This window comes from Macrotis lagotis, chromosome X (genome assembly GCF_037893015.1).
Source record: "Macrotis lagotis isolate mMagLag1 chromosome X, bilby.v1.9.chrom.fasta, whole genome shotgun sequence".
NCBI classification, from domain to species: Eukaryota; Metazoa; Chordata; class Mammalia; order Peramelemorphia; family Peramelidae; genus Macrotis; species Macrotis lagotis.
Window position 1 is genome coordinate 454,101,066 of NC_133666.1, and position 27,843 is coordinate 454,128,908.

The following is a 27,843-nucleotide window of genomic DNA, read 5'->3' on the forward strand; positions in this document are numbered from 1 at the left end:
AATGAATAGATAGATGGATTAATGAAGATAGTCAGAAGAAAAAGAAGGAAAAAAGAAAGATCAGTCTTGTTCTATGTTCTACCTTGGAGCCATCTCATTTCCCTTCTAAATTTTGGGTTCATTTATTGGGAAAAGGTAACCATAATGTTTCTAACCCTTAGTTGTTCAAATGGATCCCTAGGAGACTGACATTCAGGACAGTCTCCTCAATGAGGCAGAGAGAAGTAGCCATTCACTTTAGGCTCTTTCCTATAAGACTATCCTGAGAGAGATTTAGGAAATTTAGGTAGGATTGACCCAGTCTAATTGATAGCTTATTTTTGAATCCTGGGGAAAGGAGATAAAAGAGGAGAGGGAATTCAGAAGAACAGGAGAAGGAAGGCTCCTCTTCCTATCATGAAAGTTTCTGGAGAGAGGAACCTTTGCACCAAGACCTATTTTTAACAGTATTCAGTATTTCTGAGGCTATTTTTAGCCCTATGGCCTTTCTGAATAAGACAAAGTCCAGATGTCAAGCCCTGTCTTTGCCACCAGAAGGTCTATGTCAGCATCACCATGCAGGCTGTTGTCAGAACAATGAGGAAAGGCAATCTAAATGGGTATCCAACATTACCTGGGAGAAGGAAAAAACAACAAAAAATTTCAGCTTCAATTTCTGCTTCTAACTTGGACTACATGATTCTAAGTCAATTCTCTTGTCCTCTCTGAACCATCTTGTCCTCTCTGTCTGTCTCTGAACCACAAAAAAGGAGTAACAGTGACTCAACCCATGCAGGTTATATGAGTTGTAGGTGATAACAGCAACAAGTAGCTCAAGCAGGGTGCCAAAGAATAAAGGGAGGAAAAAAGAAACAAGAATAGGAAATCCTTTTAAATACATCTCAGGCCCTTATTTTCCCCTTCCCTTGGGCCTCCAAATCCATCCTCAAAATTGAAGAGGGGAAACAGATTGGAAGAGAAAAAATTCCAGCCCCATTTCTACAGCCAAAGATGGTTTATTGTTCTGGAGTCTGGTTAGTGTCATGGCAAATCACCCAACAACTGAATAACTGATCCAAGAAGCCATCTCCTGTTAGGGAATGATGAAGTACATTTTTGCGTGCTGAGGTACTTGGGTGATTCGGCCTGCATTGCAAAGTAAGCCCTAGTTAGCCAGGTACAGAAGAGCAAAAGCTCAGGGGGAGGAATCAAATTTAGTTATTAGTAAAACAACACTTTATTTTGCTATGTATGTCTGGCAGAAGCTCAAAGGAGATCTCACTGGAAGAGAAAGTTGTTCCAGTCAATACATCAGAGCTGTAGGTGAGCTCTGATATGTCTCTTGGTACTGACTCTTTTTTCTGATTTTTACTGGTTAATTTGATATGATTGAAATTGAAAAAATATTTTAGGGGGAGGGGTACCTAACATGTTCTTGAGCTCTTACTGATAAGGAATATTATCTTTTTGGTGTATCTGAATGTGAGGTGTATGTCAATGGGAGGAGTTTGGGAGTTATTCCTGGTTGGATATGACACCATGTTCTCTTTGAGATCCATGTATGAGAACACTCAGTTCAGAGATGTCATTACCTAGAAGTTCCTTATGATCTTAACTGATGAGATTTCAGAGGAGAAGGGGAGAAAGAGAAGAAATGGCTGTAGGGTCAGGGGCTTTTCCTCTACTTCATCTCATCCTACTATGGTTAGCAGACATTATAATATCTTCCTACACCTGATGATGCTAGACTGTTGGGAATTGATGCCAGTCTGGATATTTTCCTCCCCCTCACCTTTACTCTTCTCAGTGGTCCATAACCAGATATAACTATGGTCATGTTTTGGCCTCCTTTTGATGTTTCCACCTTTCTGTCAGTCAGTTAGTCAATAAACATTTATTTAGTACCTACTATGTGCAAAGCACTGAGATAAGTGCTAAGGAGATAAGGAAAGGCAGAAGATAGTCCCTACCCTCAAGGAGTTTACTATCTAATGGGAGAAAACAAAGCACAAAATGAAATTGAAAACTGGTTGAGAGAACTACAAGTGGGATATATTGGAAATGAGATGTCTGGCCTGGGTCTTCTTATGTGTAGGTTCTGAGAGGAGCTCTCTACTCTCCAAGCTCTAGTCAAAGGCAGGGAGGGGCAAAAGGGACAAAGGAAATTGACAAGGTGTGAGTTTCAGGGGTAAAAAGGATTTCAGGATGAGGAGATTCCATGAAGGAGAAATCCAGAGGGGTGTACCCAGCTGCAGAATTCTGGACTATCTCAATGTCTGGGACACCTGTCAATGTCTTTCACACTTGAGGGAACAGACACTGTCGGGTGTCCCAGACACTGAGATGCAGTGTCTTCAGGGTTCAGCCAGTGGGCAAGTCATAAGATCTTTTTTTACAACTCCCCTGAATTGAGCACCATGATGATTCAGCAGCACTTGGAGCCTGGAGCCACCCATAATTTAGGCTGAACTCTTTTGCCTCTGGAAGTTCTGGAGAGGTTTTTATGAGGAGCTAGATAGTGTTCTGCTTATTGCAATTTTCAAATTATTTCACCTGCATTTATAGTTTAAATAAATGTCTTTTTAGCATGACTAGGATGTATGTATGTGTGTGTGTGTATATGTGAGAGAGAGAGAGAGAGAGAGAGAGAGACAGAGGCAGACAGACAGACAATCTTCAGAAAAAGATTTTCTATTCTCGAGCAATAGATTTGCAATCCAGACAGAACTTTGATACCTTCCGTTAGCATTTTACAATTGTTTCATGAGTCCTTTATTTTACATATAGAGGACAGACACATTTTCTGTTTTTATAGCTACAAAGTCATCTTGGAAGTATCATCTTATTGAAAACAAAAGCAACTCACATTCTACAATGTTTTAACACTTACCAAGTCCTTTCCTTACCTGTGAGGTAGGTGGAGCAGGTATAATCATCTCTGTTTGATAGGTTAGAAAATTTAGGCTCAGAGATAAAAAATAACTAGCCTATCATCACCACTGTAAGGCAGCTAGCTGGAGCAGTAGATCTGGAGGTCTGGAGTCAGGAAGATCTGAGTTCAAATCCAGCCTCAGAATTTTACTAGTTATGCTGTGCAAGGCACTAAACCCTATTTATCTCAGTTTCCTCATCTGCAAAATGAGTTGGAGAAGGAAATGGCAAAGCACTCCATTATCTTTGCCAACAAAATCCCAAATGGGGTCACAAAGACTCAGACATGACTGTAACTATTGAACAACAACCACCACTCTCTGGCAGTTCACACCATTGGCTACATACACTAACAGACCTTCAGGTTTGCAATAGAATTCAACTCTAAATTTAGTTTTAATTTAGCTCTTAAGAATCAGAATAAAAACTCAGTCCTACTGATTCCAGGTCTAGCTCATTTTTTTTATGATAGAAATGTAACCATTTTTGTGAAATGAGACAGACAAGAACATTCTGAACTTTTGAAAGGGAAAAAAAAAAGAATGCCTAGCACAGTTTTTGTCTCAGCACTGGAATTAATGTGATTACTCCAATTGCTTATCTTTCTTGAACAAAGGGAAATACACTGTTCTAGGCAATGGAAAGAATAATAGTTTTAATTATTTGAAAATTTGATAATATATTATGTATGACTTCATTCAAGTCAATGATGAAATGTTTTGTAAATCTTAAATGTGTATTGTTTATATGTATGCTATTATTAGTAATAACATAAGACTAGGGTCACGTCTCTAGTACTCTCCATTACATACTTTCTCCATATTACTAATGATGACTCTTTAGGTCTTATCATATAATCAGTTCTAAAGTCACCTCATTGAACCACTATCAAGCCCAAAGTCCTCCACCTTGTCTACAAGGATAGCAGGAATTTAATTTTCAAATGCATTACTGTTATTCCATGCTGTCTTGGAAATCCTCAGGGTTCTCTGCCTCATAAGGTATTGCTATATTTTCCTTTGTCTTGCAATATTTATTCATAGATGTCTGTTATTCATATCTTCCCTATTTTAAATCTATTTTAGATCAAGGATTTTAATCAAATTTTCTTCCTGCTAAGAACTTTGGTAATTTCAGTTTCCTTCACTCCTATATTTCCCTATCATTCTCTTTCTAACTCTTTCCTTTTTGAATTGTGTTTCCCTTGAAGAATGAATCTCAAAGTCTTCTCAACCTCTTCCTGTGCTGCATGACTCATAGTTTATTTTTGTTGTTAGGTTAAGTGACTTGCCCAAGATTATACAGTGAGTATCAAGGACCTGAGGCTATGTTTGGACTCGGGTCCTCCTAACTCCTGTGTCCCTGCTATATCCACTGCTCCACCTAGCTACCCCTATGATTCATGTTTTAACAGTTTAATCTGCTCCAAGTGATTTCTCAGGCTGAGGCAAGGAGGGGTGGTTGCAATGGGTAGAACTGGCCCCAGGTGGATGCTTGTATCTTTTCGCCTAGGCTTAGTGGAATATCACATAGCACCACATGAGTCCTATCATAGTTTTTTAAATGGCATCACAAAGCACTGTCACGCTATTTTCAGTCAGAGAAAGTTTCTACCTTTTGATTTTCCTTGTGGGGAAAGGGTAGATGGGAATAGAATTGAATTCTATTGCACTCTTATGGGTCTGTTAGTGAAGCCTAGTCCATGTTCTGGGCTATAGCTGGATTAGATAGACATTAACAGCTTAGAAGGTTGTTCTTTTGCTGCCCCTTATCACTCACTCCACTTTTGGAAGAGATTAACTAATTTAATTAATTCTGAAAAATTGCAGTCCTCCATAATCATATACCTTGCTTCCATGTCAATACTTCTGACCTGCTTCCAACCTCTTCCTCTGCTTCCTCCTTCTGTCCAGGTGGCAGGCACAATACTCTCTCAATATTGTTTGTATTTCTCTTTGTTGTTTCTCACCCAAATGTTCTCAATCATACTCCTCTTTGGTTCCTGGATCTTTTTTTCATAAATTTATCTTCTTTAAGCATGTTATAAAACAGAGATGACTACATGTGAAATCATGAGATCTAAGTTCAAATTCTGATTCTAATACTTACTAGCTCATTGGCCATGATTTGGAAAGCAACTAAGCCTCTATTTCTCAGTTTCTCCTTTTGTAAAAGAGGATAATAACATTTATAAAACTTGATTCATATGCTTCTTATGAGGAAAATACTCTGAAATGTTACATCATTCCTTTAAGATGAGTTATTACTGTTCATGTTATTAGTGCTATTTCACTTTTACCCACTCCTTTTCTTTTGAATTAGGTAGACCTTTCTTAAGTGATATTCAAGGCCCTCTGAGTCTCAGTGATACTGGACCTACAAGATCAAATTTGTCCATTTGTTTTAAGAACTTTCATTCACTTTTTTTTCCATGAGAATTGCATGTATTTCCACATTACCATTTGAGGACATGAGTTTTCATTTTTTAACTCCCTTCTTAGGTATTATCTTCCAAGAATTATTGATTCTCTTTTTTGTCATTCTATCATATTATATATACTATTTTTATAGAAAGAGATTGACATCTCTGTGGTTAATTTTTCTCTCATATTTTCCCCTTCTTTTTTCAGTTTAAGATGCTCTTGATTAGATTTATGAGCCTCCAGTCAAATATATTTTTAAAAATCCTTATTTCATGAATTCCATCCTTGGCTAAATACATCATTATACATATATTTTAAGCTATACTCTAGAAATTCAAATTCTAGTTTTAAATATCAGTGAGAAGCATTGCAGCTTTTTTACTAGAAGAATGACATTATAAAAATGCTGCATTAGGGAGACTAGTATCTTAACAATATTAGGTGGGAGAGAGGATGGAGCCTTGAAGTCTGGTGAAGAGGCAGATATAATATTCCAAGTCTGAAAGACAGTCACAGAATCTCACATTTGGAAAGTACTCCAGCCACCATCTAATCCAATCAGTTATCTATATATGAATTCATTCTATAAGCTTTCCTTCATGTGGTTATCTAGCCTCTTTTAGAAGATAGACAGAGAGAGAGAGAGAGAGAGAGAGAGAGAAGGGAGACAGATATAGGGACAAAGACTGAGACAGAACCCAACAACTTCTAAGGCAGTACATTCCAATTTTGGATAGCTCTGTTTTTTAGGAATTTTTTTCCTTATGTTCATCTGAAATCTGACTTCTTGTATCTTCCACTCATTGATCCTATATCTACCATTTGAGTTCAAATAGTCTTTAATATGATAATCCTTCAAATGCTTGAAAACAGCTATCATATACTACTTAAGTTTAACTAAGCTAAAAGATGTCCAGTTCCTTCAAACACCTGTTAAGTGGTATGGATCCTGTTATCTTGCAGTTCCGTTTAAATTTATCTTGAATTGTCATTTCTACTCCCATTTGTCAATATATTTCCAAAAATGTGGCACCTATAACATAACATGATTTTTCAGACATGATCTGATCATGGAAGAATATCATGATACTATGTCTCTCCAAATTCTGGATATTGTGTTTCTATTAATATAACTGTATCAACTTTTGGGGGGGGAACTCATTCACTCATTTTGAACTCATAGTACACTGAAACACCCAGATCTCATTCATATGCAATAACTTTCATTCACAAGTAGCCCCAAAGAAGGCCTCCTAGACTCTCTAGGCTTATGCAGGAAAGCCTGAAAAAAAATGAAAGTCAATTATTAAATATTTATAGTCTTAGCAGGGTATCTGTAAATAAAAAAAACTTATTGAGAAAATCGATGTTGTAACCAATGTTTAACCTATTTAAGAGAACAAGCTATCTTAAATTTTTTATTATTTATTTTTAATATAAAAAATGAGTTCTAAATTCTTTCCCTCATATCAGTCCAATCCCCACCTATGAAACCTATGATATCCCTTTATATGTGTGAGTCATGCAAAACAAATTTAAATATTAGCTATGTCATCAAAAAAAGCAAGAAAAATAAAGATACGAAAAAATTATTCCTCCATCTTCACTCAGAGTTTCATCAGTTCTCTCTCTGCAGGTGAAGAGCATTTTTTTTTTATCATGAGTCCTTTGGAATTATCTTAGATCAGTGTATTGGTCAGAGTAGCTAAGTCTTACACCATTGATCATCATTCCAATAGCGTTGTTATTATGTTTAATGATGCCCTGGCTCTGCTCACTTCACTCTTCAACAACTCATATAGATCTTGCTAGATTTTTCTGAAGTCATCTTAATTGTCATTGATTCTTTTCCAACTCTTTTGATGAGGAAACTGAGGCAAAAGTATTAACTGATTTGCTTAAGATCATACAGCTGGTTAAGTTTTGGAGGCCACATTTGAACTTAGAATTTAAATAAATAGAGTCTTCATGTTCATTTCAGTGTTGGGAAGTTATATAGATGCTCAGAGCATTTATGTTTTTTATTAATAAGTCATTTTGTTGCCATTACTGTTTATGCTCTGTAACTTTATTAGAGAAAAGAAAGCCACACGAATTCAGATTCCTTGTCCTAATTTAAGTCCTAGAGAATTTGTACCAGGTAAAAATAGCCCAGGACTCCAAATATTAAGATCTGAGAATTGAAGTTCTCCACAGAATACTGGTCCTATTTCCAAATCAGTCTCTGAAGTTATCATCCTGGAGAACAACCCTTGTGGAAAAAGGACTTACCATCCTTACTACTACTAATAACAAATACTAAGCAACAATCATTGAACATAAGCAATACCAGGAGTCCTGGGAACAGCAGCAACCTCTAGATTTTCCAGAACTTTGCTACCAAATCCCAAGGAAGCAACCATGGTGGAAATATGATCTCCTAACTTCCTCTGCAGATCCCATAGCCCTGCTTCCTTAGTAGTTATATCAATTGAAGAAGAAAAAGACCCTTTTTGCCTTTAATGGCCTGTCAAATGGTTCAACATCAGAAACTGACATGGATTTATTAATGGAAAAGACATTAATTAGTTTTCCACTGGGCCCCAAGGATCTCAAGGTCTTTTCAACTGACTTGTAGCTGAAACTTCCTATATGTGTTGTCTCCCTCTATTAGAATATAAATTCCTTGGTTGCAGGGTTGATTTTACTCTTCTATTTGTATTCTTATTGTTTTGTAAAAGGAATAATTCAATATATATTTTAAAAGTTATTCTAGGAGATAGATCATTTGGAATAATGGTGGTTTAGATATTCTTCACCTCTAGAATTGGGGGCGGGGAGGGGAATAGATGAAGGAACTTTAAGAAAAGGCTATCCTGGGCTGACAGAGATCACAGTGTGGTTAGGCAGAATCAGTTCCATCTACTCCCCAAAGAGAGGGGAAGGGAGAAGGAGAGGGAAAGAAAAGGGGAGGGAGAGGAACCAAATTGTCCTCCATCATAACATTTAATATGTATTAACTACACTATCCAAAACTTGAACAAAAAGCACACCTGGCCTATTTATCAAACATAAACTGTGGAGGAATAGCTAATTAATTAGATGATGGAATGAAGATTCAAAAAATTTTTATTTTAACACCGGGACAAATCTAGAAAGGTAAAATCTAATAGGAATAAATGACAAGTCCTATATTAGAATTAAACTTAAGTATAATATAGGAAGGCATGGATAGGAAGGAAGATAGATGTCAGTTTATCTAACATTATCAGGAGGAATTTAATTTTGTATTTTACATGTTTAATATAAGTCAATATTATAATATGGCTGCCATGAAAGTTAATGCTGCCTTAACATGTATAAAGTTGTATGGCAACCAGGAATAAGGAGATACTCTTATGGTAGTTACCCTCATCAGACCAGGACTTCAGCATTGTGTTCATTTATGGGCACTACATTTTAGGGAGGATATTGAAAAGTTGGCAGGCTTTAAGAGGGGGACAACAAGTAAAATGAAAAATCGAATTCATACCATTAGTTGATATTTAGGCTGGAGATGAGATGACTTGGGGTATGAGAGGGAAGGACAGTCATTAAAAAATAAAGTGACTTAAAATGTTTCAGACACTCACATACATTATCTCCCTGGGTCCTCACAAACAACACTGTGAAGTAAATACTACAAGTAACATAGTCCCTATCTTATAGCTAAAGAAACAGAGATGCTACATGGGTTTTTAAGGATCACATATATAGTAAATATCAGACCTTGGATTAGAACCCAGATCTTTCTCACACCCTAGCCAGAACTCTATCTACTTCAACAGTCTTCTAGTCAGAAATCTTTTATTAAGTCACATTCCAGTCACCAAGCTAAACATTGGTAATGCAAATATAAGCAGGAAGTATGATAATTCCTACTTTCAAGGAGATTACATTCTATTAGGTGAAGATAGAAAAAAGGGAGTTGAAAGAAGTTGGTATAGGAGGCAAAGAACTCAGGATATAATAAAGATCTGGCTGCAGACTGAAGAGGAATGAAACATAGTGCTTAAAGCTTCTTTAACTATAGGTTTGGGGAGGAGTTATCCAATCAGAGGGACAGACTACAAGGGCAGAGGGTTTGCTAATGTGCAAATTCCAAGATAGAGATGTTTCTGGGTCATGGTAGAGAAAGTTCAGAGTGCAGGTTAGAGTGAATTGAGTCATGACAGGTCTACACACACTCCTTAAGTGGAGGTTCTGGAAGGAGTCATGTAATCAGACATTATCACCATACTGAAAGCTGTCTTGAACTTTTTCAAGGGTCAGTGTAAGAAGGTTTAGATCTTTTTTTTATTCTTAACTCAAGGACAGAGATAGGAGTAATGAGTAGAATTTGTAAAAAAGGAAAAGCAGATGCAAGTTTGCTGTAGGGGGGGTATTTGCTAAAAATTAAAGTTGATCTAAAATCTAAAAATATGCTCTATGAGGTTGAGGATTCCTCTTAACTAAAGGTCTTGAATCCAAGGCTGAATGATTATTTGTTGGATATTTTATAAAGGGGAGGTTTTTCTTCAAGTATGATTTGTATTAGAGGGCCTCAGCCTTTGCTATCATGTGATTCTGTGAAGCTATAGAAGATTTCATCTCAGGATGAAGAAACATTTTCTAAAGCAGAATAACAGGTAAAATTTTTTCTACTCAGAATATGGAAGAGAAGAAAGTGATTTTTTTTGCTTATAAATATGTAAAATAAAAGTAGGAATATGGAAAAGATGGAAACTAATGAACCCACCTCCTTTATTTGGCAATTTGCTGCCCCTAAGTTTATTGGCATGCTTATTAGAAAGTATCATGGAAATGAGGAGAGCATCATTGTTCCTGTCACTATATAGTTCCTCTGGTTTAATAATTATTTTTTCAGAGATTAGAGTCTATTAAATGGGTATGGGATACAGATTGACAATCTAAAATTTAATTTGAGTTAAAAATGATTTTCTAACCTCAAGTAATAATTTCTATATTTAGAGATAAAAATAAATATAAAGAAAAACAGAGGGGCAGCTAGGTGGCATAGTGGATAAAGCACCAGCCCTAGAGTCAGGAGTACCTGAGTTCAAATCCAGCCTCAGACACTTAATAATTACCTAGCTGTGTGGCCTTGGGCAAGCCATTTGCCTTGCAAAACACCTTAAAAAAAACAGAAGTCAGAAGAACAGATAGTTTTAGCTTTGGAATTTCTGCTAGTTTTTAGCTGCTTTTCTGGCAGGGTTGGTATCTTATGGACCTAGATTATTTAACAAAGAGTATAATAAACTGGTCCTTGTCATCGATACTAAATCCCATACCCATAAGAGATAGAGGCAGAGAACAGTAAATGACCCTGAATAGACTAAGAGCTGAAACCCAGAAGATGGTAACAATTCAAGGATCATGAGAGCAACAGAGACACCTAGTAAAGAGAATATGATGGGAAGTGAAAACAATGTGAGTCAGACAAGATGATTCCCAAGAAAAAAGCAGACAGGATACTTTATTCATCATCCAGAAGGGGGCAGCAGAGAGCAACACAGTGACTCTTATAACCAAGTTAAATAACTAGATAAGACAGCTTTGGAGATACGAATTGTCTTTTGGCCATACATACCTGTCTTTAAGTATATTCACTTAATGTACATGTCCTAACCATAGGGGTTTCTGGTATGTATGCATATTCTCTGACCACATATATTCCTTATTTGTTAGTTAACAAGCACAGTGGATAGAGTACCATGCCTGGAGTCGAGAAGACATCTTCCTTAGTTCAAATCCAGCCTCTGACACTTACAAGCTGTGTGACCTTGGGCAAGTCACTGAACCCTGTTTACTTCAGTTTCCTCATATGTAAAATGAGCTGAAGGAAGAAATGACCAACCATTCCAGTATCTTTGCCCAGAAACCCCCCCATGGGGTCACAAGGAGTCAGATCCAACTGAAATGACTGAATGATAACATATTCAACAGGAACTATGTTGAATACTGAGGCTACAAAGAAAGAAGGGGGGGAAAAAACATGTAATTTCAGAGGGGAGGCAAAGATTGAGGAGTGGAAAAGGAAGGTGGGACCTGAGTTGAGACTTGAGGAAAGTCAGGGAAAGGAGACCAAAGTGAGAAGGGTGAACTTTTCAGAACTGGTCAATGAAAATGGTCAGAGTTGGTCGATGGACTGTGGTGTTTGAGGAACAGAATAGGGGCCAATGTCACTTAACTGCAGAGTAGGAGAAATAAGGCATAAGGAGTTTGGGAAGATAAGAAAGGATAAGATAATGAAAAGTTCTGAAAATACCTTCCATGTATGTTTAGAAACCATGTACTGTCTAAATGAATACTCTTTCCCTGCTGATCATGTGGCAGGCTCTGAGGAGGCACCCATGTAGGCATGTGGACGAGAATCTTTTCTTATAACTTTCTTGCTATTCTAATTGATTAAAAATGGCCTTCAGTTGACTGGTAGAAGTAGACAAGTCAGTGGAATTTTGTGAACTATCATTTTGAGTGGTTGCTAATCCACAGAACGCCTCAAACCTGGGGGTGCATCTCTGAATGGCAGGGGAATCTTGGGTATTACACTAACATTTGAAACTATTTAGAAGTATAGTGGCCTTCCTCAGGAAATAGTAGGCTCCCTACCTCTATTCATCCTTGAACAGATACTAGATGGTCACTTTTTGGAGAATGTGGAGCAGATTCCCTTTTAAGGTGAGGTTGAACTAGGTGGCTTTTGATATTCCTGTCAATTCTAGAATGAAAGCTATGATTCTTGGAGGTCCATGTAAAGATGAATGGTCTCTTGTCCCACTCTCTCCATTTTAAACATTCCATGACATCATGCCTCTCTCTAATTTTACTCTGATCTCTGAGATAAAGATGATCCTCTTTCACCAAGGTCAACATCTTATATAACTATCATTTTCTGACTCCTCCTGCAGATTGCCCTCATAATCAGTCATGTCAAAAAATATTTATTAAATGGTTACTATGTTGCCAGACATTGTGCTATGAATACAATGAAAGGTAAAGAGTAGACCCCGCCATTGAGGAGCTTACAATATCTTGGGGGAAATGATACAAACAAGGAATGAGGAAGATACAAACAATGTATAAGGAAGATATATATATATACACAAATTAAATTGAAAATTATATCTGTATCATTCTAATCCTTAGTCAGTCTCTCTATGCTCAAAGATTTTTTTTACCTCACTCTCCCAGTCCCTCAAATGATCACCCTCCCTCTCTTTCTTTCCTTTACCAGTCAAACATCTAGGAAAAGTTGTCTCCTATCAATGCCTCTATTTCCCTCACTCACTTCTTAAACTTTTATAGTTTGGTTTCTGAATTCCTTTCATGTTCTTTCCATAGTTACATCTCTTCAGTATCAAAACCAGTGATCTCTTCCTGAGTCCTCCTTCTTGACCTTTCTGCTGTATGTTACACTGATGACCACTCTCACTTGAATACTTGGAAGGAGGGGAAGCACTACATAATTGCTCATCTTTTTTCCCTTTTTAAAATGAGGATCCTATAATTTCAGAGAGGCTGTGACTTAATCAGGACTTCAGAGATAGTCAGGTGTAGGCTAGGTGTTAATTTTATTTTGTTTTTGTTTTACTCCAAATCATGATACTCTTATACACTTCATAAAATAGGTAATTATAACATTTCTAAATAATGACAATATTATGACAGTCAAGATGCCGCTTGCTCTCTAATAGTTCCTCTCCTATGACTCTGACTTCTCCTTAGCATCTTTTCCTGGATCATTATCCACATCCCAACACTTTACTAGTCTCTGTCATAAGCTTTCTTCTACATATTCTTTGTCTTGGTGACTTCATATGTTTCTATGGGTTTAATGATTATCCCTAAACAGATAACTTATGTTGGATCTATGGATCCATCAATGGATACTATATTAAATCCCTACAATAGGTATACCCCATTTCTCTTCTGGACCCTTTCTATCTCTGTAGTCTGCCTTGACAACCCATTGGCTCCATTACTTCTCTCCAGTGTCATCTTTATATACATGTATTTTCAGTGCATCTTTTTTTGGTTTTATTTAATTATATATAAGGAAAGACAAGTTTTTACATATTTTTTGAAATCATCACATTTGCCTATACCACGGTAATAATATCCCATTAATTTTCTGCAGTTTGCCTAAATGCATATATATTTTATTTCCTGTTTTTTAATATATGTATATGTTTTGTTAATATATGTATATGTGTAAATGTTATATAATTCCAAACTATTTCCCATAACAATTCCCATAATAATTAATTAAATAAAGATGAACCTTGGATCACTATTGTTCTATTAGAAACCAGGAGAGATGGGAATTCAGGGAAGCTTGGAAGGATTTGCATGAACTGATTGATGCTGAGTGAGATGAACAGAACCAGAAAAACATTGTACACCCTAACAGCAACATGGGGGTGATGATCAACCTTGATGGTCAGTGCAACAACCAGGGACAATTTTGGGTTATCTGCCATGGAGAATACCATTTATATCCAGAAAAAGAATTATGGACTTTGAACAAAGACCAAAGACTATTACCTTCAATTTAGGGGAAAACAAACATTATCTTATTATGTAATTTTACTATGTCATACTTTATTTGCTATCTCATACTTAAGGATATGATTTCTCTCATCACATTCAACTGAGATCAATGTATACCATGGAAACAATGTAAAGACTAACAGAATACCTTATATGGGGGGGGGGGGGAGCAAGAATGGGGGGAAATTGTAAAAATAAAAATAAAAATAAATCTTTTCTTAAAAAAAAGAACTTGGGGTGGCTAGGTGGCACAGTGGATAAAAGTACCGGCCCTGGAGTCAGGAGTACCTGGGTACAAATCCGCTCTCAGACACTTAATAATTACCTAGCTGTGTGGCCTTGGGCAAGCCACTTAACCCCATTTGCCTTGAAAAAAAAAACAACTTACTGCTCTACTGTTAGCTTTCCAACATCCTACCACATTTCTTACTTATTTTTCTTTCTCTCTGCTCTTAATGTCCATGCTCTAGTTCAGGTCTCACAACTCTGCCTATTATAACAAACAACATAAATAATGATAATAACATAAAATAGTTTCATATTTTTAATATAGTAGCAAATGTTAATATTTTAATTAAATTAACATTAATACTTTAACACATATCTCATTTGATTTGAATTTGAATCAATTTTAATGAATTTCAAATTCAAATTCAAAATCAATGAATTTAAATTTATTTGAATCAATAATCTTCTACCAGTCTTCTCACAGACATTCTCTAGTCTCTGTGTTTCATTCCAAGGGGAGACAAATCATCCTATGGTAGTTCTACTCCTAAGGGAAGGAGAGGAATATTATAAGACATTATTAAGTATTTACAATGTGCCAGACAGTGAACTAAGCTTTTTACTTGTTTTTGAAGTCCTCTTCTTGCTTACAGAATACATTCAATTTAATTGAATTCAACAAGTATTTATTAAGTTGCTAGTATGAAGAAGACACTGCACTAGAATCTGAGGATATTAGGTTATCAAATATTTTTTGAAGAGTAGGAAGAGATAGCTTTAGCATATTATCAATATTATTTATATATGCAAGAAATAGTATAACTATTTTATTAAAAAAATCTGATTGGAAAAAAGTGAGCTGAACATGTAGCAGGAGTGGAGGATGATAATTGCAGGATAAACAGCCCATGCTCTGAATTGCTACCCATTTAATACAACTCAATAAAAATGTATTGAACATCTACTGGGCACTGTATCATTCATTCATCTATTCATTCACTTATACATTGTGCTAGAGGATGCAAAGAGAAAGACCTTCAGAACATTGGACAAATCTTTTCACCATGAGACAGGGAGTTATGGGTCTATGTGATGTTGCCTATGACACTCTCTGAGAAACTTGGAGACCAAGGTAAGTTGGTTTAACATAACTGGTACCATTAATATTATCCAGATAGTGAGGAATGGCTAATGAACCTAGTCCTTATGTGCAAAATACTTCTAATTCAATTCCCTGTGTAGAAGAAGATTGGGAAGTCTGCTTCCAGAAGAGTCAGAATTTGGAGTATGCACAGATATCCTGTTATTGGTTCTTATCTACTAACCATATGGTGAGGAGTATATTTGATTGCTTGTAGCTACATTGCTAAAAAAATGCTGTGAGTAAAGAAAAAGGGGAGATTTTAAAAGGCACTAATCAACCTAGTCCTTCTCTCTTCATGTACTTCTTCCTTGTTGATGGCAATATGCTGAGAAAAGAGAGACAATGTTGTCAGGACAGAGGCCTTGGACCTTCTCCATCTGAGGCCACGTGAGGTCCATGAATACAGTCTTTGGCTCTTTGGCTCTACATTTGTTGTTTTGTTTTAGGTAAAAATTGGAGACTACAATCTTAGGCATTTCTAAAGATCAAAGTAGCAAGTATATGCTAATTTTTTTCCCCAGCCATATCATCTTTGAGGCCTCAAGTTGAGGGAACAATCTTCAGGACTTGACCCTAAGCAAAGATTCTTAATGATACTGAATTTTGAAGGGGCTTTGGTTTGGCCAATGCTATCTAGAAACTGTCTAAATGTGAGCCCACTCCTCCTAGAGACTGAAATGATATAGGGGAGAATGAATCCCTGAGATTTTGTTGTTGTTATTGCTATTTGTCCTTCCTTTTAGAAGAGGACCAATGACACCACTGGGTGATATCATGACTTGTGCATGAATTGTATTTAAATGAGGCAGAGCTGCACAGTCATCATTCTCACTCTTTTTTCCATAGTTCAAAGTTCAGTGGCATGAGACAACTAAGGTGTCACAGTGAATAGAGTACTGACCCTGGAGTCAGAAGGACCTCAGTTCAAATCCAATCTCAGGTACTTAATAATTACCTAGCTATGTGACCTTGGGCAAGTCATTTAACCCCACTGCCTTGCAAAAAATCTAAAAAAAACCCAAAACAAAAAGTTCAGTGGCAGGACAAAAATCAAGGTATTTGGTGATGGCCTGGGAAACAGTGGGTGACCTTGACATCTCCAATCACTGACCAAGTTCTAACACTCTCTAACTGCCCCACAAAACCTGCTTCAGCCACCATCATGGCTATAGGAATAATTTGTTCTCATCCATTCATTCCACTGGGAGGAAGTCTTCACATGCTTGAAGAAGACACTCCTCTAACTCATCAGTGGGTTTAAAGTCTATCAGTTTCCTCAATCTGGTTTAGCCCATCAGCCAAAATAGTTATATTGGGTTGTGACTTCTGTAAAAGCTTCTTAGAGTCAGAGGTGAGAATTGGGTGACTGGTAGACACCAAAGGTGGACAGCACTCCTGAAAAGGGCTTAGAAGATCCTCACACCAAAAGTGCTAGTGTTCCTGAACACCCCATACACACTCCTGTGTCACAGATACAAATTTGAGGGTTGGATTCCTTTCGTCTCTCTTATGACCCTCTTTCTCCTCTTCCACCTTAGGTGATTTCAGTGTACATTTTCTGGATGGACTGATATCCCACACTTCTGTTTGTTTTATTTTTTTTCCTGTTCTCCAAGAATTAAAGGATACCGATTCTCAAGAAACTCTTTTCCTGGCTTAAGGGAACCCCTTTGATATTACCCAGACCTCTCTTCAAACTGTCTCCTTCAGTGTACAGTTTGGGAAAGGAGAAGTTATCAAGGAAACTTCCTTCCTAAGGGAACACTAATCTTTATTTTGATTTCTATTCTGAAGTAGAAATCTGTTAAGTGCTGCCATGTCGGCCTTCATTGCCATGTGGCAAAGAAGGATTTTTTTTTTCATGGAGCCTTGGACAGAAACTTTCACATTGCCTTCTAGTAGAAAAGAAATGTGGACAGAGATACCTTTTTCCTTTCTTCAGAAGGAAACATTCCATTGTTATTGTTTTTAAATTGTGGGTAGGCACCAATAATCTTGAATTGGGAAAACCATACACCTCACCTTTGGTGACAAGCTTCCTAAACAAACAGTGAATTAATCATTCTTTCATTTCCTAAAATCTTACTTATCAGCAGGACAAAACTGGGTTGGAAAGAAAAACTTAAGACATTTTCCTTATGACTTTTCATAATCAGAAATCACTGGTTGTTTCTTTTGTTTCAGCATTACCCAGTACCCTTTTGGTGCAGTCTTTTACTGTATTAAAGAAAACGGCCAAGCAACCTTCAGTTGTATGCATCAGTATAAGTAGCCAGACAGCAGGCGGAAAACAGAGCAAATCCTGTGACTGAGGGCACTGTTGGCTCATGGGACAATCTATCTGTTCTCTGAGATTCTTGTCCAGTACATCAACAAATTTGTTTTTGTTTAAAGACTTTCCCACACAAGCGACTGCCAAGTTCAGAGGGCTGCTCTTTGAGATTGATCTTGGTTTTTTTGGAAGGAGAGATGAGATTATATAATAAACTCTGTTGGTCTCCATCAGGGACTTAGGAGACACTGTTTCAGTATGTGTCAGTCTAAGACACTGAGAAAGTGGTGGGGGGGGGAAGAGGAGGATTAAACTGGAAAGGAAGATCATGAAAAATACAGTTGTCTTTCAGTCTATCAGGCCTTTTTGGAAAGAAGAGTCCCGAGGGACTCAAGTTCTTTAGGGTGATGCCTCAAAGTGGATTTTGAGTTAATTTAAATTGGGCTAATTTGTTAGACAAGGATGATTTTTTTTTTCTTTTAAGATTCCTAACCTATAGATTATAACAATTTGAGCTATTATATAGCAGTATTTCCTATCTATCCTCTACAGTTTATTTGAAAAAAATATGGTTATTTTATTGGATAAGTTCATTAGGAGTCCTATGATAGGAAAACCAAAAGAAGTCATGTGGTCTTGAGCTGCATTAAGAAAAACATTTTGTTGTTGATCATTTTGTTGTTTGTTCAATCTAGGTCCTGCTCCTTGTGACCCATTTCTGGGGGTTTTCTTGACAAAGATTTGCCATTTATCTTCTCCAGCTCATTTTGCAGATAGGGAACCAAGGCAAACAGATGAATGACTTGCCCAGGGTCACATAGCTAGTAAATGTCTGATACTAGATTTAATTCCTTTAGATGAGTTTTCCTGACTCTGGGTGGGATACTCTATCCACTTAGTCACCTTGTTTGCCCTAAGTAGGTACTTAATAAATGCTTTTTTCTTTTTTTTAAATTTACTTAAGGCAATGGGATTAAGTGACTTGCCCAAGGTCACACAGCTAGGCAATTATTAATCTGAGGCCTGATTTGAACTCAGGTACTCCAGACTCCTGGACTGGTGTTCTATCCACTGAGTTACCTAGCTGCCACCATAAATGCTTTTTTTTAAAAAAAAATTATATTAGCATTCATTTTTATAAAATTTTTGAGTTACAACTTTTTCTCTCTCCTTCTTCTGAAAATGGTAGGTAGTTTGATATAGGTTATACATATGCTATCACGTAAAACATTTCCATATTAGTCATATTTGTGAAAGAAGAAACAGATCAAAAGGAAAAAAAGTATCAAAAAAGAAAAAGAATAAAGTGAAAAAAGTATGCTTTAATTAGTTTCAGACTTTATAATCTGGATGTGGATAGCATTTTCCTTCCTAAATCCTTTGTATTTGTCTTGTATTTTTGTTTCACTGAGAAGAACTGAGTCATTCATAGCTGATGATCATACAATGTTTCTGATACTGGGTACCTTGTTTTCCTGATTATGCTCATTTAACTTTGCATCAGTTCATACAAGTCTTTCAAGTTTTTCTGAAAACTTCCTGTTCACCCTTCTTTTTTTGCATAGTAGTATTCCAACACATTCATATACCACAGCATGTTCAGTCATTCCTCAACTGATGAATATTCCCTCAATTTCTAATTAGCCATCATGAAAAAGGCTACTATGAATATTTTTGGACATATAGGTCTTTCCTCTCACTCCCTTCTCCCCTCTTCTATGATCTCTTTGGAATACAGACCTACTAGTGATTTTGCTGAATTAAAGTGTATACACAGTTTGGTTGCCCTTTTGTCATATTTCCAAATTGCTCTCCAGAATAGTTAGGTCAGTTCACAACTCCACCAACAATGCATTAGTGTACCAATTTTCCCACATTCTCTCCAACATTTATCATTTTGTTTGGAAGCTGTCTATTTGCCTCAGGTTATGTATGGTAGGGGGGTGCCTGGTATTGGTGTTTGTCTACTCCATCTCACTAAGGCTCAGGATCCTTAATGAATACTTTTTTTTAGGTTTTTGCAAAGCAAATGAGGTTAAGTGGCTTGCCCAAGGCCACAGAGCTAGGTAATTATTAAGTATCTGAGGCTAGATTTGAACTCAGGTACTCCTGACTCCAGGGCCAGGGTTGTATTCACTGCATCCTCCTTTCTCTACCTCCACAACCCATTTGCTCCAACCTACAGCAGTAGCCTCTTAGTACTAATTCCCCAAGGTCTCTGTCTCCCCTCCCTAGGGCAGTGCTTCAGCTGCTTCCAATCTCATGCCTTTTCCAGAGGAGTAGAGGAAAGGACACTGAATTCAGAGCCACAGAGCCTGACATCAAATCTTGGCTCTGCCTTTTACTATCTATGAGACTGTGAGCAAGTCATTGCTGTGACTTCATATTGAGGAAAATTAACATTATCCTGTATCTTTGATATTTAATAATGCTCTGTTATCCATCATTGCCCCTTCTCTCTCCCCCTAGCTCAAAAGGAAACCTCTCCTAGTCTAAACTAATATATGATTGAGGAATAGAATCCTTCTAGCCCCTGGGGCACTTGCTCCTGGACAAGTAGAAAGTTACCTTATAAACAGAGAACAGAGAAAGAGCTTGGGTTAGATCCTCCCCACTTTAGTTCCTTGATTTCTCTTTTTGAAACTCTTCGGGGGAGACCAAGAGGAGGGGTGATGGTAGAGAGATGGGAGTAGGGTGAGGTGGAATGGAGTAGAGTGGGGGGAAGCTGATCAAGATGGCTTTTTTTTTCTAACCAAGATCGCTAGAAGCAACTGAATCCCATAAAGTCATTACCACTGTCACAGAGAGATATGAGCAACCACACCTGAAAGCTAACCCACTCCTTCTCCCCCTACCCCTTTCATATAGATTAATCCTGTAATCTGAGGATCACTCCTACCTCCCTACAAAGAAGCAATTGAGAAGAGCTGAAGGGAGGAGCTCCTTAAAATGTGTATGAATCAGGATTGTCTTGTCTTTGCCAGGGGAAGTTCAAATGATATACTTATGGTCCATCCAATTAGGAGGAAGATACACCTAAATTTAAATGACTCTGTTAGCCCTCACTCCTGGTCTTTGGTCATCTAAGAGAGATCATTGATCTAATTCATTGGTTATATAAAATCTAATTTTATACCTTGATTAATTAATCATGCTCAGGCCCTGGCTTCTTGCTGAAATACATTTGGCTGATAGTTAAACAAATCACTGTTATTAAAATACCATTTTGCCCTTGAGAATAATACTATGTTTCAATGTCATTTTTATTCTTTAAAGTTTACAGTATCCTCATCTGTGAGATGAAAGTGTTGGGAATGATGATGTCTAAAAGTTCCTTCAGATCCAAGTCTGCATCCAAAATATAACCATGAGACTAGTAAACAAAATAACCATTGATCTACACATTGGTCAAATTCATGAATAATAGTAGATTGGCCAAAAAAACGAGCCCCAAGAAATTTGTCCTTTTCTAAAAAATCATTTATCAAATCATTTTAAATTATTTTTTGAATTTTACAATTTTTCCCCAATCTTGCTTCCCTTCCCCCACCCCCACAGAAGGCAGTCTGATAGTCTTTACATTGTTTCCATGCTATAATTTGATCAGAATTGAATGTGTTGAGAGAAAAACGGCATCCTTAAGGAAAAAAATAAAACATAAGAGATAGCAAAATTATATAATAAAATAACTAAAATTACATAATAAGATACCTGAAATTTAGCCTTTTTAAAAAAAGATTTGTGTGCCATCAGATTGGCTAACATGACTGAAAAGAAAAAATGGCAAATGCTGGAAGGGATGTGGAAAACTGCTACACTAGAACAGTGGCAGAATTGTGAGCTAGTCTAACTGTTCTGGAGAACAATTTGGAGTCATGCCCAAAGGACTATAAAACTTCGAGTCCTTTGATACAGCAGTGTCATTACTAGATCTGTATCCCCTAGGGATCATACAAATGGGGAAAGAACCCACATGTGCAAAAATACTTATAGGATGGCAAAATATTGGAAGTTGAGGGGATCCCCCTTGGTTGGGGAAAGGCTGCACAAACTATGGCATATGACTGGAATGGAATACTATTACATGATAACAAAAGATGTTCAGGCAGATTTCAGGAAAACCTGAAAAGACTTGTATGAAATGATACCAAGTGAATGGAGAAGAACCAGGAAAACAAAGTTCACAGTCTCAGCAACAATGTGTGATGATCAAGTATGAGTTGAGCTCTTCTCAGCAATACAATGATCCAAGACAAGTACCAAGGACTCACAAAGGAAAATGCTCTCCATATTTAGATAAACAACTGATGGATTCTGAATACAAATTGAAGCATAATTGTTTCAAGTTCTTCACTCTTACTCATTTTTTTTCTTTTGATCTGTTTCTTCTTCCAACTGAGAATAATATGGAAATATGTTTTGCATGATAGTACATGCATAACCTATGTCATACTGCCAACCATTTTCAGAAGATGGGAAGGGAAGGATGAATGGATAAAAATACTGGAATCCAAAACATCGATAGGGGTAGCTAGGTGGCAAAGTGGATAGAGCACCGACCCTGGAGTCAGTAATACCTGAGTTCAAATCCTGTCTCAGACACTTAATTACCTAGCTGTGTGGTCTTGGGCAAGCCACTTAACCCCATTTGCCTTGCAAAAAAAAAAAAACAACCTAACCTCCCCCCCCAAATCTCCAAAACATTGATAAAATAAATGCTGAAAAATATTATTGATGTGTAATTGGGGAAAAATAAAATACAATCAAATTAAAAATCAGCATATGTCTTTAGATCCAGCAATACCATTACTTGGTCTATATTGCAAAGAAATCATGAAGAAAGGAAAAGGACCTACAAATCATTTTGTGTGGTGGCAAACAACTGGAAATTAAGGAGATGTCCATGAATTGGGGAATGGCAGAATAAATTGTGGTATATAATTGTGATGGAATACTACTGTGCTATAACAAAAGATGAGCTTTTTGATTTAAAAAAAACATGAATATACTTGCATGAAATAAAGAGCAAAAGGAGTAGTACTAAAAGAACATTGTATATAGTAGCAGCAATGTTGTTTTAAGAGCTACTTTCAGTGAACAAGTCATTTTAACTATTATTAATGCTCAAATCAAGTACAAAGCAAATGGAGCTTTTTTTCTCTAAGTCCTGGGTTTGAAGCAGGAGGTAACTAAATCTGGGAGAAATAAAAGGAATGCAATAGAAAAGCAATGTTCATTGCTTAATTTACTCCCATGCTAACAGTAAATATTGCATTCAGTATCCATACATGTTCTATCCATTACCTATACAGAAGGACTCCATTATAGCAAGGTCATCTCCCTAGGACTAACTGAAATATAATAGGTCCTGTTAGGAGCAGGTTTACCAGAGGTAGTTGATCAAAAGTTGCTTCTGATGGGATAGAACAATAAATAATCTTCACTCCCCAGGAAGTAAACTAGAGTTGTACTGCAGAACTGTAAAATGAGTGACCTCTCAGCACTTTCAAAAGAGTGGAAATGTGGCAGCTGGGTGGCACAATGCATAGAGCACTGGCCCTGGAGTCAGGGGGACCTGAGTTCATGTCCAGCCTCAGACATTCAATAATTACCTAGCTGTGTGATCTTGAGCAAGTCATTTAACCCACTGCCTTGCAAAAAACAAACAAACAAAAAGAGTAGAAATGCATAACTGCCAAGGTACTAATGGATTTGGAAAGCTTCTAGGCATCCCCCTTGGAAAGGATGAGTATTCGTGGCAGCAGTACCACCTGGTGAGGTGCTTTTTACCACTAGAACTTTCTCTTTTCCCTCTCCCTTCAATACCCTTTTTGTTGTCCTTAGCTTTTTTAGCCTAAGCCCAGTAAGGATTTTAGCAGTCCAACCTACAAACTTTCCATTTCATCTTCTATTACTTGACCTTGCTTCCCTTTCTGTACAGAAAGTTTAATTAAACTGTCACTCAAGAAACATTAATTAAACATCTATTCCATGCCAAGTGTTCTATTAAATGTTGAGGTTAAAAGAAAGGCAAAAGAAAATTCCTGTCCTCAAGGAACTCACAATCCAGTGGGGGAAGATAATACATTAAAAAAAAGAGAAAAGTTTGGGGTTGATTGGAGGCATCAAAGAGAAACTATGATGAAGTGCAGAAGAGTGCATGCAGATGGGAAATAGTGTGAAATTATGGGCATCTTCTTTAAGAGGAGAACTTGGGAAAAGCTCCCCATTCTCTCCAAGAGGAGGAGGGGAGAAGTCCTAGAGATAGTGGAATATTGAAGAGATGGGAATTTCTGGATCGACGTGATCTTGCAGGGTGAGATTCTGGTGAAATCCAACATTTTGGAAAGTGTTGAGTTTACCATTCCTCTTGGGTTGAATTCACCAATAAAAATTTTGTCCAGAGGATCACCCCAATCTTTTCTCCAAGCACATTGAAATCTGATCATCTAAAATCTTAAGGTGCATGTCCAAGAGTGCCCTGGTTTCCTCTGTTTTGTCATTAACTCTAAGAGTAGTGGTCACTTGTCTCCAAGGTTCAATTATTTCCATACCAGGAACCAGTTCCTCTCTGTTAGTGAGAAAAACAGAGCACCAACCCTGGAATCAGGAGAACTCAAGTTCAAATCTGGCCTCATACACTTGATAATTGCCTAGCTGTGTGACTTTGGGCAATTGCCTTAAGTAAATTAAACTTTTAAAAAACAGTAAGGAGAATCAGATATACAAATAGAATCCCCTCCCCCTTTTATTTTCATCTTTTACGTTTTACAGGAAAAACATTATCATTAAGTCACACCTCCCATTAGAGGGGCATGACTTGGATGAGAAAGCATGAAGGGAGACTGAGGAGTAGGATTGCAGACAGGCAGGAGGAGAACCAAGAGAGACTGGCCATGTCCAGATCCTAGTTAGAGGATCTAGTAGAGAAGGCAGTCAGGTGAGAAATAAGGAGGAGAATCAGAAGCTGGGAAGCTTCAGAGGCAGAAATCATTGTATCCTGACTCCAAGTGCACTTCTCTGTTCAATGTACTGTCAACCTCTTGTAAGAAAACCTGAAAAGAAGGGGACCCTATTTCGAACAAGTCTGGTTCTCCCCCCCGAAAATGGCAAAAGCTCAGAGGGGCTCAGCATTGGGAAATCTGTCAATCCATAGAAATCAACCAACCAGAAGTGGCAACCCTAGGGGCCTCAAAGTTGCCGCCATGGTTAACTTGTTGAATTTGAGAATTCAAAACAAAGCTAATCCACTCTTCATCTTGGAGTCACTAAAGGGGGTGGGGCTCCATTCTATAAAAAGGATGAATGTTCCGATCAGAAACAATTCCTTCAGTCCAAATGAAAGGCTCTTCAGCTCAGTTCCTGCACAAAAGAAGCTCTAGAAATAGGTAAGAATCTAAAGACAGGAAAATGGGGGCTCCAGAGGAAGGGGGCTTATTGGTGGAGTGGGGAGAAAAGGGGGATTAAAGATAGATAGATGTGGGTTCATTGTGAAGAATTCATCAACTCTACCTCAGGAGGATAAGAAAAGGCCTAAATTTTAAATCACAGGCTACACGGTTATTACAAAAGGTTCCCAAGTTATTACATAAAAGTTCACAGGTGACTCCCAAAAGGTCACAGGTTAAGTTCTTGGGAGAAGCAGCAAGATAATGAGTTTCAGGGATGGTAGAGTGTGAGAGTTTACATGGGGAATCAGACTATCCAAGTGGGCCATTAAACTGAGAGAACTAAACTAAGGATTAAGTAGAGAGACAATGGGGTGTGGGGAAAGGGGGAAAGGAAGAGGAGGGAGGTGAGGAGGGGGGGACTGTAAGTGGGAGGGCAGAGATGAGGTAATGAGATGTATGTAGATAATGGCTGTTATATCAAAGACTCAGTTTTTTCAGGTTAAGGCAGGGATCCATTTTGGTGTTGATATAGAGTTTTGATAGAGATGGTGTTTTGTGCTTGGGAGTAGAAAATAATTATGTCCTTGCCTGGGAGGGGCAAGATGCTTTACTAAGTTCGTTGACCTTGTCTGATTGCTTGGACAATGGGATTGAGGGGGAGGGAGGGTGATCTGTACAGAGTGTACAGATTAATAACTATAAAACATTTCTTTGTCCAATATGTCCTCTACTTCATTAGGGTATTTGACATTTACTTGGAGAATTTGATTCCATAGCCACAGAAGAAAGGAAAAGTCCAGGAAGAGGAAAAGACACATTAGTCACCTCTTCAGAGAGTAAAAATGGCTGTTTATATGGCATTAGCCAAGAAACTGCAGAGAGAACTCACCTGCAGAATCTGCAGGATGTACTTTTCTCAACCAGTTACCATTGATTGTGGGCACAGCTTTTGCAGAGCATGTCTCTCCAGGAGCTGGAGAGTTGAAGCCATGGATTTTTCTTGTCCTGAATGCAGGCAACTTTGCCAGATCAGACAATTCCCAGAACTCAATGTAAGTCTGGAAAAGCTGACTGACATTGGGAGTCAGCTCAGCTCTTACCTTCTGCAAAGGACTGAAGGACAGCCCCAATGTCCCATCCATCAGAAGGTGGTCAAGCTCTTTTGTGAAGAGGACCAGGCATTACTCTGTGTGCTCTGCAGCCAAACACCAGAGCATGGGACTCACATGCTCTATCCTTTAGAAGAAGCTGCTCACAACTATAGGTGGAAGCTCCAGAAGATTCTGAGTGACTTGGAGAAGGATTTTGAACAAAAAGAGAAACTTCTTTCTCAGGTGGGGAAAGGAATGGAGAATGGGGGTCAGATGATTATTCTACTATATAAAAAAATGCAAAAGGTCTTGGAAGAAGAAGAGCTTCAATATCGGAAAGAGCAAAAGACCATCAAGGACAGACTGTCTCAGCATGTCCAAACCCTTAACGAAAGCATGGGAGAGCTTCAAGAATCAAGGCATAAACCAATTGTTGAACTGCTGCAGGATTTCAGAGAGCTGCTTGGAGGTAGCGAGTTTTTGCTCTCCCAAAAGTTCAAGTGTGCCATCCCATTCCCAATGGAACATCCCATCACTGGGATGATAGGTGTCTTCAACAAGTACAGGGTGGACCTCACAGTGAATCCTCAAATAACTTGTCACTGTCTGATGATTTCTAAGGATCTGAAGAGTATGAGGGCTGGAAAAGCTTGGCAGGCAGATCCCAAATCTGTTGACCATTTTGTACTTGCTGATCAATCCTTCAGCTCAGGCAGACAGTATTGGGAGGTGGATGTGACACAAATTCCTCAGTGGAAACTGGGGATCTCCACCACAGGCTTGCAGGGGAGAGAAAATAACCAGGACTCAGGTCCTCCTCTGTTCCTTCTTTGCTGTATGAAGAAGGAAAATAATTACTATTACCGAACCTATCCTAAAAGTGAACTGAACTATGAAATGAAAGACCCTGTGCCCAGGGTCGGGGTGTACCTGGACCATCTTGCTGGCATTGTCAGTTTTTGTAACGTTGTCAAAAGCTCCCTCATTTTTAGATTCGACCACATTAACTTCAGAGAGCCTGTCACACCCACCTTTATTCCAGGCCCCCCACTTCCTGGAATAGAGGCTGGTCCCATGATTATCTGTCCAGTCAACTCTCATCTTTGTGCTCGCTGCAGTTCATCTCTGTAACCATTTCTCCATGTAGGAATTTTCAGGTCACCAACAGGCTCCCTGCTTATTGTCTTTTGATTCTCAGATTTCCCCTGGCAGAAAAACATCACCTACCTGATGAAGGAAAGAGTTGATACTCACCAATTTGAGACTCCTCTTCATACTGGAAGTTGAAGGGGATCATTCAAATCTTTTCTAGTCTCTGATCTTAATCTCTTATGTATTTTCACAATTAATCACCCTGGTTTCAGTTAAAAAAATGCAAAAAACCATGAGCTACTCCTGGTTTTTGCAAGAGTAAAATCTCTACCAGATATCTGGATAATTACAATCCCCATGTCATGCCTCTTGGTCAGATTTTTAATTTACTTTTTGAATTCCTCATCTGTTTCTTTCTATTTAGGTGGTCCATAGTCCACTCTAAAGGCAAAATTACTTGTTTCTTGTGATCTTCTCTGTTCTCTGGTTTCTGATTTCTTCACTGAGTGCACTTTTAAAAAATCTGTGGTACAGCCCTTTAATACCAATCCAGAACAACATTCCAGTCATGAATTTGAATGCCCCAAACCTCAATGATACCAATGATGTCCAATTTGCCTTTTTCCTCTAGGTCTTCTAGTTTTCCTTTCTTGTGAAAATTGACAATAAAATCATCCTTATCACTAATTTTTGTGATTGTTTTTTGTGATCTCATTTGAAC

General features: G+C 37.8%; 1 protein-coding gene across 1 annotated transcript; it reads left to right on the forward strand.

Annotated features, from left to right (window-relative positions):
- Nucleotides 1-1,220: 1,220 nt before the first annotated feature.
- Nucleotides 1,221-27,735, forward strand: LOC141501657 (tripartite motif-containing protein 43-like). The gene is made up of 2 exons (XM_074205850.1): nucleotides 1,221-1,324; nucleotides 25,679-27,735. The coding sequence occupies exon 2, from the start codon at nucleotides 25,782-25,784 to the stop codon at nucleotides 27,159-27,161; it is 1,380 nt and encodes a 459-aa protein (XP_074061951.1). The 5' UTR covers nucleotides 1,221-1,324; nucleotides 25,679-25,781; the 3' UTR covers nucleotides 27,162-27,735.
- The last annotated feature ends 108 nt before the right edge of the window (nucleotides 27,736-27,843 follow it).

Coding starts and splice junctions, on each gene's coding strand:
- LOC141501657 (XM_074205850.1), top strand. CDS start 25,782: ATGGCTGTTTATATGGCATTAGCCAAGAAACTGCAGAGAGAACTCACC.